At 41.6% G+C, this 14,108-nt stretch overlaps 1 protein-coding gene across 4 annotated transcripts in view; it reads left to right on the plus strand.

Annotated features, from left to right (window-relative positions):
- Positions 1-14,108, plus strand: part of kirrel1a (kirre like nephrin family adhesion molecule 1a) — a 40,310-nt gene that overhangs the window by 13,852 nt on the left and 12,350 nt on the right. For all 4 annotated transcript variants that reach the window (XM_061030701.1, XM_061030702.1, XM_061030705.1 and 1 more), the window contains exons 2-9: positions 4,644-4,793; positions 9,933-10,082; positions 10,232-10,389; positions 10,497-10,647; positions 10,999-11,104; positions 12,405-12,553; positions 12,756-12,883; positions 13,950-14,076. In XM_061030701.1, the coding sequence (XP_060886684.1) occupies positions 4,644-4,793; positions 9,933-10,082; positions 10,232-10,389; positions 10,497-10,647; positions 10,999-11,104; positions 12,405-12,553; positions 12,756-12,883; positions 13,950-14,076 (1,119 nt within the window). The remainder of the gene's footprint in view (positions 1-4,643; positions 4,794-9,932; positions 10,083-10,231; positions 10,390-10,496; positions 10,648-10,998; positions 11,105-12,404; positions 12,554-12,755; positions 12,884-13,949; positions 14,077-14,108) is intronic.

Consider the following 14,108-nt stretch of genomic DNA (forward strand, 5'->3'; position numbering starts at 1 on the left):
ATACCTCCAGCTTGCAAATCTGAAGTGGTGGAGAAAAGGATTTGCTTGCCCTCAGGCTACTGTCAAGGTTGCGGGGTACTTTAAACCCAGCTAAACTCTTTTTTTACACCCATGTATGTCTGAGAAAAGGCTTTTCATGCTTTTTTAAGACGGCATAAATCCACACTGTACATTTCAGTAATTAGCATTTGACGGACAAATTAAGTTGCTGGAAATTAAAGTAAATCTCTCTTTGCTGTCTGGAATTATCTTTTGTTTCTAATGCCTTCTCCGCCAGATTTACCATAACATCACATGTCCTGAATCTTCACACAGGATTTCTCTTAAACTTTAACACTATAAGCATGCGAGATGATGGGTTACAGCATTCTTTTGAATTCATCAGGAGTAAAAAATGAAAAATGTAGTGAAATTGTAAAGGGGTGGGAATCGTGTGGTAACTCAAAATACAATACGATATGTGATATGTGGCCAAAGATAATGGTACTATAACGATACAGCGATTCTGCAATAACTGATGTATGACAAGACAATCAACTGAGGTACATAAAATGCCCCTTTAAAGATAAAGTGCCAGATTCATGTATTAATTCACAGTTATTTGGTGTAAATTTCCCCTCATATCACGCTTCATCCTTAAACTTCTTTTCGCTGTTGTCCGACATCACACTTCTCACTTCATCTTGTCTTTTGGCCAATCCACTTCTGTTGTGCAGGTTCCCCTCATTCATGACATAAGCAGCACCATGAGGAGCCATGGAGTAGTGACAGGGTGGATCAAACTGGAGGGAAATCGCCAGTGGCCGAGTGGTTAGGGCATCATGCGCCCCATGTACAGATGCTGTAGTCCTCGGAGCCGGCAGCCCGGGTTAAAAGATCTGACCTGTTTCTCCTTAACCACATGTCATTGCCCACACTCTCTGTCCCGGATTTCTGACTCTATCCACTCTGCTATCTCTACAATGGCACGAAAAGCCTAAAAATATAAATCCTCCCAAAATTGGAAGGAAATCTGTTTAGAGCACCATATCTGTTTTTTTTTAGAAGAATCAATATTTGGCACCAGTGAGCCAATTAATGTATTACTCACATTTCGGATGACCACCCCTAGTAAAGATAATGTTTTAGTCATCTCTTTAATGTTGAAAGAAGTTCATGACTACTTCAGTGTGAGAAGGGTTGCTCATACTTACAAACTTCTATTAATCCCCAATTTTCTTGAGCCTGCAACTCTGCTGTTGTGCTTCACTGACATCAAGGTTTTTTTTTAGCAGTTGTTGACTGCAGTTTCAGAAAATAACCTCAGATAAACCCACTGTACAGTACTTCCCTGGCACTAAATACTAGGAATGCTGGAAGAGATATTAATTAGCTGGTTGAGTTAAGTGAAAAAACGACATCCCTCAGGAGTTAGTGGAAATAAAGCCAAAGCTTGAGTAAAAAGAAGAGTGTTTGTTTTTTTATTTAGTTTGCAAGAAAAACATCCAATTAATTCTATTGAAACTCAGTTATATTTGACTGTGTGAATATGCAAATCTTCAGTCCTTTGTAGGTTTCTGCTGCAGCCCTAGTGGCCAAAAAATCAATAACTGCAGGCACTAGTCTGTAAAAAGTGATTTGTTCTTCTGATTTGTCAAATGACTGAGGAAAATTGGCAACAATTCTGAAACTATTTTTTCGGCAATTTCCAAGCAAATCATTGTTATATCAAACTCTATATTTGAGATTTAGATTGTGGGTTAAACAAAAATATTCTAATATATCATCTTGGGCCAGGAGAACTTTGGTTCTGCCTGCTGAAAAAAAAAAAAAGTTTGGGCGAGACAAATAAATGCCAAGTAAACAGAAATCACACTAAAAAGTCGAGTCCTGACGGAATTAAAACACAGCTCTCCCTGAAAACTTGTTTTGAAAAGTGTTTTTCTGTGATATGAAATATTTATGACTAAATGGGCAACAAGGAAATGTCAAGTATGGAGACAAAACATCCTTATATGTCATTTATTAAAGATTTAACAACAAAAAATGAAGTTAATTTGGTCCTCTTGACATTGCTAAAACATTATTAAACAAGTGAAAAAAACACTGAAGTAAAGGAAAGGATGAATTTTGAATGGCCACAAAACAAAGATAAAGTTTTGCCGAAAGTTTTGTTTTAATATAGGACCTTATGACAATAATGATGGATTGAGAAAAAGTGATGATTTGACCTTAAAACCTTAATAAACCAAGACATTCATTAACACTTTCTAGAGCCTAAATACTTGTATCAATGAATCAATCGATCTTTATTTGTATCCCACCAAATCACAACAAATTTTGTCTCAAGACACTTCACAAAAGAGCAGGTAAAATACCTTGTCCAGTGACAAGAAAAAACATCCTTTACGAGGCAGATACCTTGAACAGAACCAGACTAATGATGAACAGCCATATGACGAAACTGTGTTGTGCTTAGAAAGTGTGATAGATGGAGATGCAGAAAGAAAGAGAAGGATAGAGACAAACAGAGCAACAACAACCAATTACTACCACATACATGTTAGTGATACAGAAAATACAGTAACGATTTAGTATTTAGTGGTGATTCAAAGAATCGCACCGACTCAAACTTCCTGACTGCTGAAGCATGCGTTCTTGTGGTGCAATTTCTTCATGTTTAGAGTTGGAGGCTTTGCTCATCATGTTACTTCCTAACTATTCCTGGCTTATTGTTGTTTCTATGTTGTTTTGCTTTTTTTATCTTTACTCGTTAATCCAGTTCATTTGGGTGTTCCTCAGGGAGCAAATTAAGGGCCACATCTTTTTTTCCCCGGTTCACTGCGAAATTATTTTAAGGTATGCATGCTGCAAAGCTCCATCTGCATCTGATTCCCTTTTGTATCCTTGCACATCTCCTTTATCTTCCGCATATTAATGCCCTGCACTGCCAGAAGCCATTGTTATGATTGGTTAGGAAATATTTTTTCTGCATGACTGGTTCCCTTTTGTATTATCAGGCATATTGTATCTCTGCACATCATACCAAATCTGACATGATAGGGGGAGAGTGCATGTTCTCCGAGTATATGAAAGGGCAAGGAAATGTGAGAGATAGGGTCCGAGGGGTCATCATGGGGGGCCAAGTGCGGCTGGGTACAGAGGCATATGGCAGTTGTTAAAAAAAAAAAAGTGAGAGAGATTGGAACCTTTGGAGAAACACCAGCGGGCTCGGAGGGAGAAGTGTGAGGGAATAAGAGAGAGTGTATGAGGGGAAAAAGTGATAAAAAAAAGTGGAGAGGACAAGTGAGAGAAGGAGAGATGTAAATGGTATGAGGTGAAGAAAAAGGGAGTGAGGGAAAAAAAGTGAGAGAAGAGAGAGAGACGGGTGAATGAAGGGATGAGAAAGAGAGAGAGAGAAAATGCTAGAGGGCTGATATTTAATGTGATAAATGAGTTGTGACAGTCCGCCTCTAACCCCCTTCCAACCAGCGAGGAGGAGGAACACAGAAATAGAAAGCATTATGGGTAAAAGGACATATACAGCATTATGTATGTATATAAAAAGAAGGAGGAGCACAGCGTACTGTAGAGCGGGAGAGGTAGAGAGAAATCAGTGCAGGCAAAAGGACATTCATAGACAGCATTATGGATGTACAAAGTGAAGGAGGCGAGTGGGGATGCATACATATTACAGAGAGGAAAGCAGAGAGAGAAGCAAGGCAGTTTAGGTAAAGGACATGCAACATTATAGAGTGCGGGGGGGGGGGGGTAGGTAATGGGGGAGGAGGGGGTATACAATGCAGCATTGGGTTAATGATCTACAGTACAAGATTCTTGGGAATAAATGGGCGAGGGGGAGAGACAACATCGGGAGAATGAAAATCTAAATCCTCCACTGTGATTACCTCTCCTCCATTGTGCGGGTGTCATGTCTTCAAGCGACGGCTAATTACAACTTGTCATCAAACAGTGTGGAACAATAGCAGCTGAGCGTGCTTTATAGTTTTTTTGCCTTATTTTTTTGAGAGTAAGTCGGTGGGCCAGCGTCGGTCTATCTTCTGTGGAAGTGGACTACAGACTGAAGAGGGAAAGAGTCTAGTAGACAATGACAGCCACTGTAGTTTTGGGAGTGGAAGCCTGGGAGATGACTCATTGGGAGGAATGAAGAAACAGAGAGAGACAGGGAGGGAGAGCTGGAGAGTTTTGAAGAAATAAAAAGTCAAGAGTGAGCAGAAAAGGGGTGTGAGATACCCCTATAGCTGAAGTTTTTGTTGTTTGATCTCTTCTCTACTGAGTCAGCGTTTACCATCTCTTTTGTCTTCCATCTTTTTTTTCTTCCCTAACTCTGTTCTGATTTCCTCGTCTTTGACACCTCCGTCTTTTCCATGCTGTTCTAACTCCTCTCCGGCGCTCTGTTAATGGCCGCAAGCCAACGTGTGATCAAAGATGGCAATCGAGGCATTCCACTTCAGCTGGGGGAATGCAGTTTCCAATCAATTAAGTATAAACCCACAGACACAAAAATATGTGATATCTGTGGTTGGGGGAATTTTTACAGTGGCTTGTCTGCCTGAAGTGTGTAAACAGAGAAAATAAAACAAAAGTCCCTAACTTATGTTCCTCTCTTTCTCCCAATCCCTTCCCTCAATCTGATTCTCCAGTGTGGACAGCGAGGTTCTCTCAGGAGCCGGCAGACCAGTCGGTGGTGCGGGGCCAGAAGGTGATCCTGTCCTGTGTTGTCTTCAACTACTCAGGCATTGTTCAGTGGACCAAGGATGGCCTGGCTCTGGGAATCGGAGAGGACCTCCAGGGTGAGACATCACACAACCACCTCGGGCTTCCTGTGCTCTGTGCAGCATGTGACTAAGACGGGTTGATTCAAAGCTGACTCTGATACTTTTGGATCGGAGCTGCTGATAGGCAAATTATTATGCAGCATTGTTGAGAGTTATGAAAGTGGAAAATTGTCAAAGTTATTTTAGAGTTCTCTCTGGTTCTCTTGCACCACCATTTACTCGCTTAACTTGCTATACCACATTTCAGAGGGGAAGCATGTTAAATGTTTAAAGCCTGTTTTATGCTTACTGTGGCATCTGCAACATTTGCAGTGCAGAGGCTCAGAACTATATGGTGCCACAAATAACATTTCTCAACTTAGTTTAGAATTTCATATATTACCTTAAAGTAGATCTTGGAAATGCAAGCAAACCCCCAACTACAAAGACACTCGTACCACTGTTGTTGCATGCATGCTATCTATTATGTAGTTGCTAATTAGACCTGTGTTTTCAAATCAACGGTCCTTGAATCTTAGTGCGTCTTTCTGAAGTGACTGGGGTAGTTGTATCGCACTTTGCAGAAGCATATACATAATAAAACTAGGGGGTATGTGGATACATTGAGGAGTAACTCAGCTGATAAGAAACCAGTCTAAGGCCCTATCATTCCCCTTGAGCAGTGTCACTTGGCCATACCCCTCTCTTTTACCTGCTTTAGGGTAGGATGTTCCATTTCTTCTGAGACTGGGGGATGTTGGTCATTTTGTCCCACAAATGGAGGGTTTACATAGACCAAACGTTTATGTTACTTCCTAACTATTCCTGGCTTATTGTTTCTATGTTGTTTGCTTTTTTATCTTTACCTGTTAATCCAGTTCATTTGGGTGTTCCTCAGGGAGCAAATTAAGGGCCACATTTTTTTCCCCCCTGTTCACTGCGAAAATTATTTTACGGTTTGCATGCTGCAAAGCTCCATCTGCATCTGATTCCCTGCATTTGTGTCCTTGCACATCTCCTATGTACTTAGCATAGAGAAGCAGGGAACATAGTTACCTGTGTGGGGAGAGAAGGCAATATCTTTGAAAATGGTCATGCAAAAATCTTAAAATGTGAAAAGATATATGTAATGTGTCATTATGACAAGGATTTCAGAAAAAGAGCCTTTCACCTTATGAGAAAGAACAATTTACTCCATGAATGAAGCTTCACAAATGAAACACAAATTATCGCTTCCCATCGTTTTTCCCTTCTAAAGACCTGCTACCCAGTTAAGTGTGCTCCAAACCAGAGATGGGGCCAACACGGGGCATGGGAGTCCATAGACACGCTAGCAACTCTACCTGTCAACATTGAGCTCAGCGGCTTTTCTGAACCCAACAGAACATCAGGCATACAACATCTTGGACGAAAGTAGGGATGGAGGGATGGTCCATATTAAAGTTAAATATCTGGAATTAGTCTATATTTGTAAGGCTACTTCCTTAAACACCAGTTTCCCTTTGTCTTGGTGGTCATGCTAGGACTCATAATGGAGCTGGCTGATTTTAACTAGAAACATGAAAATCTGTTTTCCCAAATGGGCACAAAAAACAACTGTGTTGCAGAAAATTGAACGATACATGCTGGTCTAGTTTGAAATTAAACTGTAGATTAGATTTAAGTAGATATCTTCGTTGTTTAGTGTAGAATATTGAAAATGTACCCGTTTGATTCCAGCGTTTCTGAATTGAATGTTCATTAATCTGCCATTATATTACAATGAAGCATTATCTGAGTAGTTTTACATCAAAATATCTGATGACTCATCCTGCCCTCAGGGGCGTTTACTGATATTTCGACCAATTAAAAAGCTTTGTCGAAGGTCACGATCCAATCCAATCATCCCAACGTTATGTCCCTCTATCTATCTTGTGACCGGTTCTATCCCGTTTCAGTTAAAAATATGTCACGGCCCGGCAGTTAGATACTAGTAATGCTAAAAACAGTAAGACTACCAAAGCCGCTCTCCAATCAAAACCATGATGTGACAAACTGTGCATTGATTTCAGTTGATGTTAACTTTAGCCACCTTCTGCATAAATCATCCAGTGTTTCATGGGACAGTCTACACTCCCCCGGGCACATTAAACTGACACCCTTCAACTCGCTTTAGCAGCATCACGTTATTGAATCTGTCATACGAGCAGTGGGTGACACTGACTGGCTAATATCTCGTTTTATCGAGAGCCCAATTCATCGGTTCATTTCACCCCTCTTTTCCTGTTGTGTAGCTCTTTGCACTTTTAGTTCACTTGTGTTGCATTTTCGTCCCGAGTGAAGTCACTTCCAGTTTGATTTATGAAGTGTCCCGCTTGTCTGTTTTGTCAAAAAAACAACAATTTGAGACGTCTGTTGTCTGACTTTGACAAAAACTGGGGGGAATGATGCATCTTATTGCTGTGTTGCAGAATTTTCAGAATTGCACTGATTAGCCCAGAGGGGGGGAGGCTGTGCAATTACTGGTCAAAACAATTGTGCATATTTTTAACTGATTGGTCCAGAGGGAGGATGCATCATTTGTGACTTGCTGTTGTCTTGTTTTCCACATGCTCCATTCTCCATATTTGTTCACGTATCCCCCTCCTTCTTTTACTTTTCCTACCTTTCATACTTAATTTCTTTTCTTTTCTCTGCTGCTCTTTCCTGTCATACACTGCACGCTATGAGCTTATTTTTGTAGTCCTGTGGCCTCAGTAATGACTCTCTGCTCCTCTGCTCGTCCCCTCTCCTCACCTCTCCTCTCCTCCACATGTCTGTCATGCTATTCCACTGCGACCTCCCCATCCCAGCTCCCTCTTGTTCCTCTCTCTCCTTCTCTCAGCTGCCTCTGTTGTGCAGAGCCCTCTCTCCTCGTCTCCATTTAACTTCCCTACCTTGTCGCTCCTTCTCTCTCTCCTTACACTCACCTTGCTTGACACACTCTCCGCTCGCACTCTCCTCTTTCCTCTCAACCCCTTCCTTCCTCTCCTCTTTTATGTCCTCTCCTGTCCCTCCTCCGTTCTTCCTGTCTCTCCTTCTCTCCATTCTTTTAATCAAATTGTTACTGTAATGGTCCAGTGCTTCAAGCCAAAGCTTTTAAATAAAAAACATGTGAATGAACACTGGCCGCTTCATGCACACATACACTCAGTGTGTGTGTTTGTGTGTGAGGCTCTGTCCCTCTGTGTCCCCCCCTCCCTTATTCTCTGGGCTTTTCATACGCTCTCCCCGCTCTCGACATTTCACATGCAAATGCACGTATATACAATGCACACACACACACTCTTGCACACATGTATGCAGAAGCAAGGACACGCAAGGTTAGGCAGGCAGCGCTGCTCAGTTCAGACGCTGCACATGGAAGCGGCACAGAGAATTTCACATGCGATCTACGTCTGGGCAGCAAACATGAATTCTGCACCATGGACTGGAGTCGATTTGAGTCCTCTAAAACGTTGCTGTCATAATGCATTCGTCTTTTTCCCCTGCTGGTGAGAGAGAGAGACAGAGAGAGACAGAGAGAGAGAGAGCATGGATGCCACCTAATGGTGAGAATGTACGGCAGTGACACAGCTGGGCCGTGTGTGGGATGGGGGAAGGGGAGTGGATTGGAGAGGCTTGTGTGTAAGTATATGTGATTGTGTGTGAATGTGTTTGTTCAGTCATGCGTTTGTGTTTGTGCAGATCTAGCGCATTAGGGGCCACACATGTCTCTGGGGTCATTTAAGCTGAGAAAGAAAAAAGTCTTGATTTCACTTCATGCATGACACAGATCTGATGTTTGCTCATAGCAGGACGCACTACAAGCTGTGCGCTGTGTGGTTTTCTTTTTTTTTTCTCGCATTCTGGCACAAACCACCAGGGTATGTGAGGAAACAGGAAACATGGGATGAACTCGCTGTTTGTAGTTAAAGTTCAGATATTAAAGTTGTAGTGACATGAATTCCCCTTCAGTAAGCAGCTAGCTACAAAAAAGGATGAAAAGAAGGTTAGGAAATGTAAACTAACCTGATCAGCAGTTTTAGGAAAAGTTAAGAGATTTGAAACTAGCTACAATAGAAGCTCTAACCATCTAAACATTTGAATATACAGTCACCATAAAATCTAAAAATCATGGCACCAGTTTTTGTGTTGTCTGAGCCAAGGAATTTAGATTTGCCTGTATTAGTATCGTTTCTGTTTAGCACAATAAAATATACTGTTTGCTGATATTTTGAGGCCGATGTTGGTCTATCAAAATGGACCAAGATCAGAGTATATGATTTCCTATTCTATGCCACAATGACAATAAATATATTTTTTTTGACTGATGAATAAATCTGGTAATATCAGCGCATGTCTGCGATAAAATTAGCCGATAACGATAGCCACTTGAAGTGCTAATATCGGCCGGCCGATTAATCGGTCAGGCTCTAATATAGATAAATTGACACCTGATGAATTGGTGCTTATTTACGACACTCTCAGTTTATTTTGGATTCAGAATGGACATTTTGCTTACACAGATATTGTGTAAAACATGAAAGACAGCAGATAAATAAAGAAACTGTGAGAATAGCTGCTAGGCACTCTATAATCAGTGTTAATTAATCCCACTTTATATCATTATTATTATTATTTTTTTTTATTAGGTGCAATAGAATGACAAACTGGTGACATATACATAACAAATGAGGCACAAAAAAAACAAACAGACAAGGTCAGGACAACGACTCCAAAATACAGTAAAAAAAAATTAAAACAAATACAGACAGCAAAATACTAAGACATCAATAGACACACATCAGACTACAACCAGCAAATACATTACAAAACTATATGAAATACCTAAGAAGGGATACAAGAAGTGAGAGAAGCGATAGAGAGAAAGAGAGAAGGGGAGGGAGAGAAGGTGCTTTGGGGGACTTGAGAGGTAGAAGAGAGTTGAGGAGTTGAGCAGTGTGTATGGTATGTGTTGAATATGTTAAACAATGTTGTGGTGTGAGAGGTGAGAGTTTGTATAATGATTATGTTTTAGGGGTAGTTGGCTGCAGCCGGGGTTTTGGGTTTGGTTTGAGCGTTTGATTTGAATATCATTATTTTTGTCATATTGTACAGGCCTACTACATATCAGATCGACTAAATCAGGATCTTCTGTGTCTTTGTGTTTCCCAGCCTGGCCCAGGTACCGTGTGCTCCGCGTTCAGGACTTGGGTCAGTATAACCTGGAGATCCTGTCGGCTGATCTGTCTGATGACTCTCTGTACGAGTGCCAGGCCCCTGATGCTGCCCTGAGGTCAAGAAGGGCCAAACTCACCGTCCTCAGTATGTTTGAATTCAGGTGTCAGTGTGTGTGTGTGTGTGTGTGTGTGTGTGTGTGTGTGTGTGTGTGTGTGTGTGTGTGTGTGTGTGTGTGTGTGTGTGTCTACAAAAAGCATGTGGGATGTTTCTTACGCTGTCCTATCCTGCTTCAGTCCCCCCAGATGAACCGGTGATCGATGGGGGTCCGGAGGTGTTGCTGAACGCGGGGGAGTCGTACAACCTGAGCTGCGTGTCTCGAGGGGCGAAACCTCCTTCTGTGATCGAGTGGCTTAAAGACGGTTTGCCTGTCGAGGGGGCCGCCAGCATCACTGTAGGTCCAAAAATAGAAAGAACCACTAAACACACATTCAGAACATCCAGTTACCATCTCACCGTGCTTCATCTTCACTCAATGTGTCCTCCCTCCATCGTCATCAGGAGGTGCTTCCAGACAGGAAGAGGGTGACCACGCGCAGCTACCTGCCCATCCAGCCCGTCGACACCGACACCGGGAGGAACTTCAGCTGTGTGGCCACGAACCTGGCTGTTCCCAGTGGAAAAAGCACAACCGTCACCCTCAACGTACACCGTAAGTAGTAAAAAAACAAACAAACAACAAAGCCAAAACTCAAGAAGTATCAGTTAAAATTCAAAATCATAAAATATATTACATTTCTATTGAAAGAATTCAAATTTTTTTCACAATATATGATTATATTTTCTTGTTAATTGCCACATAAAAAAACATTTTCTAAATCCCGGCCTCATTAAAAGTGTCATATTTTGAAATATAAAACATCTGCCAGAAGCTGAACATTTTATAGCCATTTTAAGTAATGCACAGAAGCCATTTTACACCCCCCGGTCCAGATTGCAGCATAATATTAAATGAAGCAAGGCTGTTTTTATGTGACTCTCTCTCTCTCTCTCTCTCTTCCAGATCCACCATCAGTGACCTTGTCCATTGAGCCTCGTTCTGTCCTAGAGGGGGACAGAGTCACCTTCACCTGCCAGGCCTCCGCCAACCCTCCTATTATGGGCTACAGGTCTGAATCCACCAGCGAGCACACTCATTTATACAGGGCCTCTTAAAGCAGCACTTACCCCCCGTTTTTCATATGTTATGCTTTAAAGGAATGTTATTCTTTTACACTGTTTGTCTTGGACTCTAGTGCTGCAAACATTTGGCTGCCTCCCCAATAGCATCTAAAAATTTACTCCATTGAGAAAATGTTTTGGGAAAAAAAGACATTTAGATAATTGTAGTTTTGATTAGAGCCGAACCTATGTGAGATTTTTGAGATCGTAAGCTATTTTCAGAACAGGAAAGTTAATTGGTTACCAATATGACGACCCATATTTAACGTTTTTGACTTGGAATGAAATATACATTTTCTCTGTGGATTGTTCACCATATTTGCACCGATATGTTTTTGTACACATTGACAGATGGCTTACACCAATACTTTAATTGAACAACATTATTACATATTGTCAACCAATTCAATTTGAACACCACAGTTAGCTTAGCCTTGATGCTCTTTCTGCATGTGCATGGGCTGCAGGCAGTGTCAAGAATATATTTTTTAACTATGCAGTTGCACAAGCTACTTTTTAAATCAAATGAATCCATTACTTTCAGGATTAGATGTTTTTATATGATATAAATATATAAATTGTGAACATACTTGACAAAGGACCAAAATGTTGTGGGTTTTTTTCTGATACATTGGTGATGCCTCGCAAGAGCAGTGTGCAGGTTTCTTCTTTTCAGAGTGATGGTTCAATGCCCAAAGCACCTACTTCATGAGACTATTGGATATGCAAACACCTCCTTTAAAGGCTTTATATGTGATTTTTTGATCCAGCAGATGTCGCCCTTGAGCACCAGCATGAAACCAAAACAACTTGCGCTGCATTGTTGTGTTAGCATGCTAATTCTAGCGATCTTTATTATGCTCGTATCTTCACACTGCATGTAAATTTACCTGAAATGAGCGTGATCTAGAAACACAGTTAAGCAGTGAGTACAGTATGTTATTCTTCTTTTCTCTAGTCCCTCAATTAAACAACTTTTATACGTGAGGGGAGGAGTCAGCCGGCCGTCCAGGCGATGTAAACAAAGTGAAGATAGGACTCTGAAAACTCTGAAAACATCACAGACAGTGGGACTCGGGTGTTACACCCATTGTAGACAGTCATGACTCACAGAGTTATTTTCAGAGGAGATACTTGATTTATATTACATTTAAGTGTGAAAAATCACACATAATTTTTTCAGATATGTTTTCTCAGGGTTTTTGCATAATATTATTTAGTATATAACATGGTGTGTTTTAATCCCAGGTGGGCTAAAGGAGGCGTGGTGCTGCAGGGTGCCAGGGAGAGTGTGTTTACCACCAAAGCCGACCACTCCTTCTTCACAGAGCCCGTTTCCTGTCTGGTCTTCAACGCTGTGGGAAAGACCAACGTCAGCATCCTGGTGGACGTTCACTGTGAGTCACACGCTGCTCGTCTCACCTCGTTCACTCACTTGTGGCCCACTTCGCTCACTTCAGTGTAGTGTCAGAGGGATGAAACACACCGCTGTTGTGTTTTCTTCTTTCCTCCGAGCGGCTTCTCCCCTTTAGTCCTACTGCATTATTACTCAGGCACAACAAAAAGAACATCTCTTTGTGTGTTTTTCTGTGTCTCCAGTCGGTCCGATTCTGTTGGTGGAGCCGCAGCCAAAAACCGTCGACGTTGACTCTGATGTCACCCTCAACTGTAAATGGGCTGGAAACCCTCCTCTCACGCTCACCTGGTTCAAAAAGGGTTCAAACATGGTAAGAGAATCAAAACGTACGCTTCTCACATTTCTTTTCTCTTCTAGTATTCACACTTTTTTTTTTTTTTTACATTTCACACTTCTTCACTGTTTACAAAAGCAGCCTGTCATTCATGGGCTTTCTCTTGTCTGTACACAAAGATGCCTTTCTTCCATTCCTCGCCATCAGGCCCTCTTTCTATCAATTTCACTCATTATCAAGGAAACATAGGGAGAGAGTGAGTTTGACATAATTAGCCCGTTTACAAAAAAAAAGGAAGGACAAAATTGATTCAACCTCTGTGTCTTTACATGAACTAGACGGCTAAAGCCATCAGCAGGTTAGCTTAGCATTAGCACAAAGGGAAAAGTCACATGGCTTAGGCTAAAGGGAAAAATCTACTCATATGCTTAAATCAGATGAAAAAACAACAATAACTATACAACTACTAACAACTATATCCCCTCAGCCCTATCTCAACTATCTGTCCCCTCAGCCCTATGTTCCCTCAGCCCTATGTTCCCTCAGCCCTATGTTCCCTCAACGCTATGTTCCCTCAGCCCTATGTTCCCTCAACCCCTTGGACAAGTTGAGTAGGTGTTGTAACTTTCACAATGTTGAGTAGGTGTATGTAAATATCACTATTGTTTTTAGTCAACATCAGGACTAAACACAAGACAGCTGCAGCATAGTAAATGTAATCGGCCTCATTACAAGTCTGCCTTAGCCGACCCTGGCCTGACTCGGCCTACACCTACTTCTATATACTCAGCCTTTTGCAGGTACATAGCTCTCTCTAGGTGGTTACATATTTAGACATCATTTTCCCACAGCTAATTTCCACATCGATGACGTTGCTAAGCAACTGCAAAAACCTCTGTGATGGGTTAAAAGCGAGTTTGCATTGTTAGCCAGTAAGGGTCAGAGTAATAGAAAGTATACAAGATGATTAATTACAATGATAAGGTAAACAGGTGGAGGTATAACACGTCTGCACATGTGGGCTTCTGTTTTATTTATCCCCCCGTCCTGCGGTTTAGCCGACTTGTTTATATTTGTGTCCGTTCTGTTAACTCCCCCACAGGTTCTGAGTAACAGCAACCAGCTGTATCTGAAGTCGGTGAGCCAAGCTGATGCCGGCCAGTATGTATGTAAGGCCATCGTCCCACGGATTGGAGTAGGAGAGACTGAGGTCACGCTCACTGTTAACGGTCAGGAAAACATCCACACAAATTTAATATGA

The sequence above is a fragment of the Labrus mixtus genome, chromosome 23, assembly GCF_963584025.1.
Source record: "Labrus mixtus chromosome 23, fLabMix1.1, whole genome shotgun sequence".
Taxonomy (NCBI): domain Eukaryota; kingdom Metazoa; phylum Chordata; class Actinopteri; order Labriformes; family Labridae; genus Labrus; species Labrus mixtus.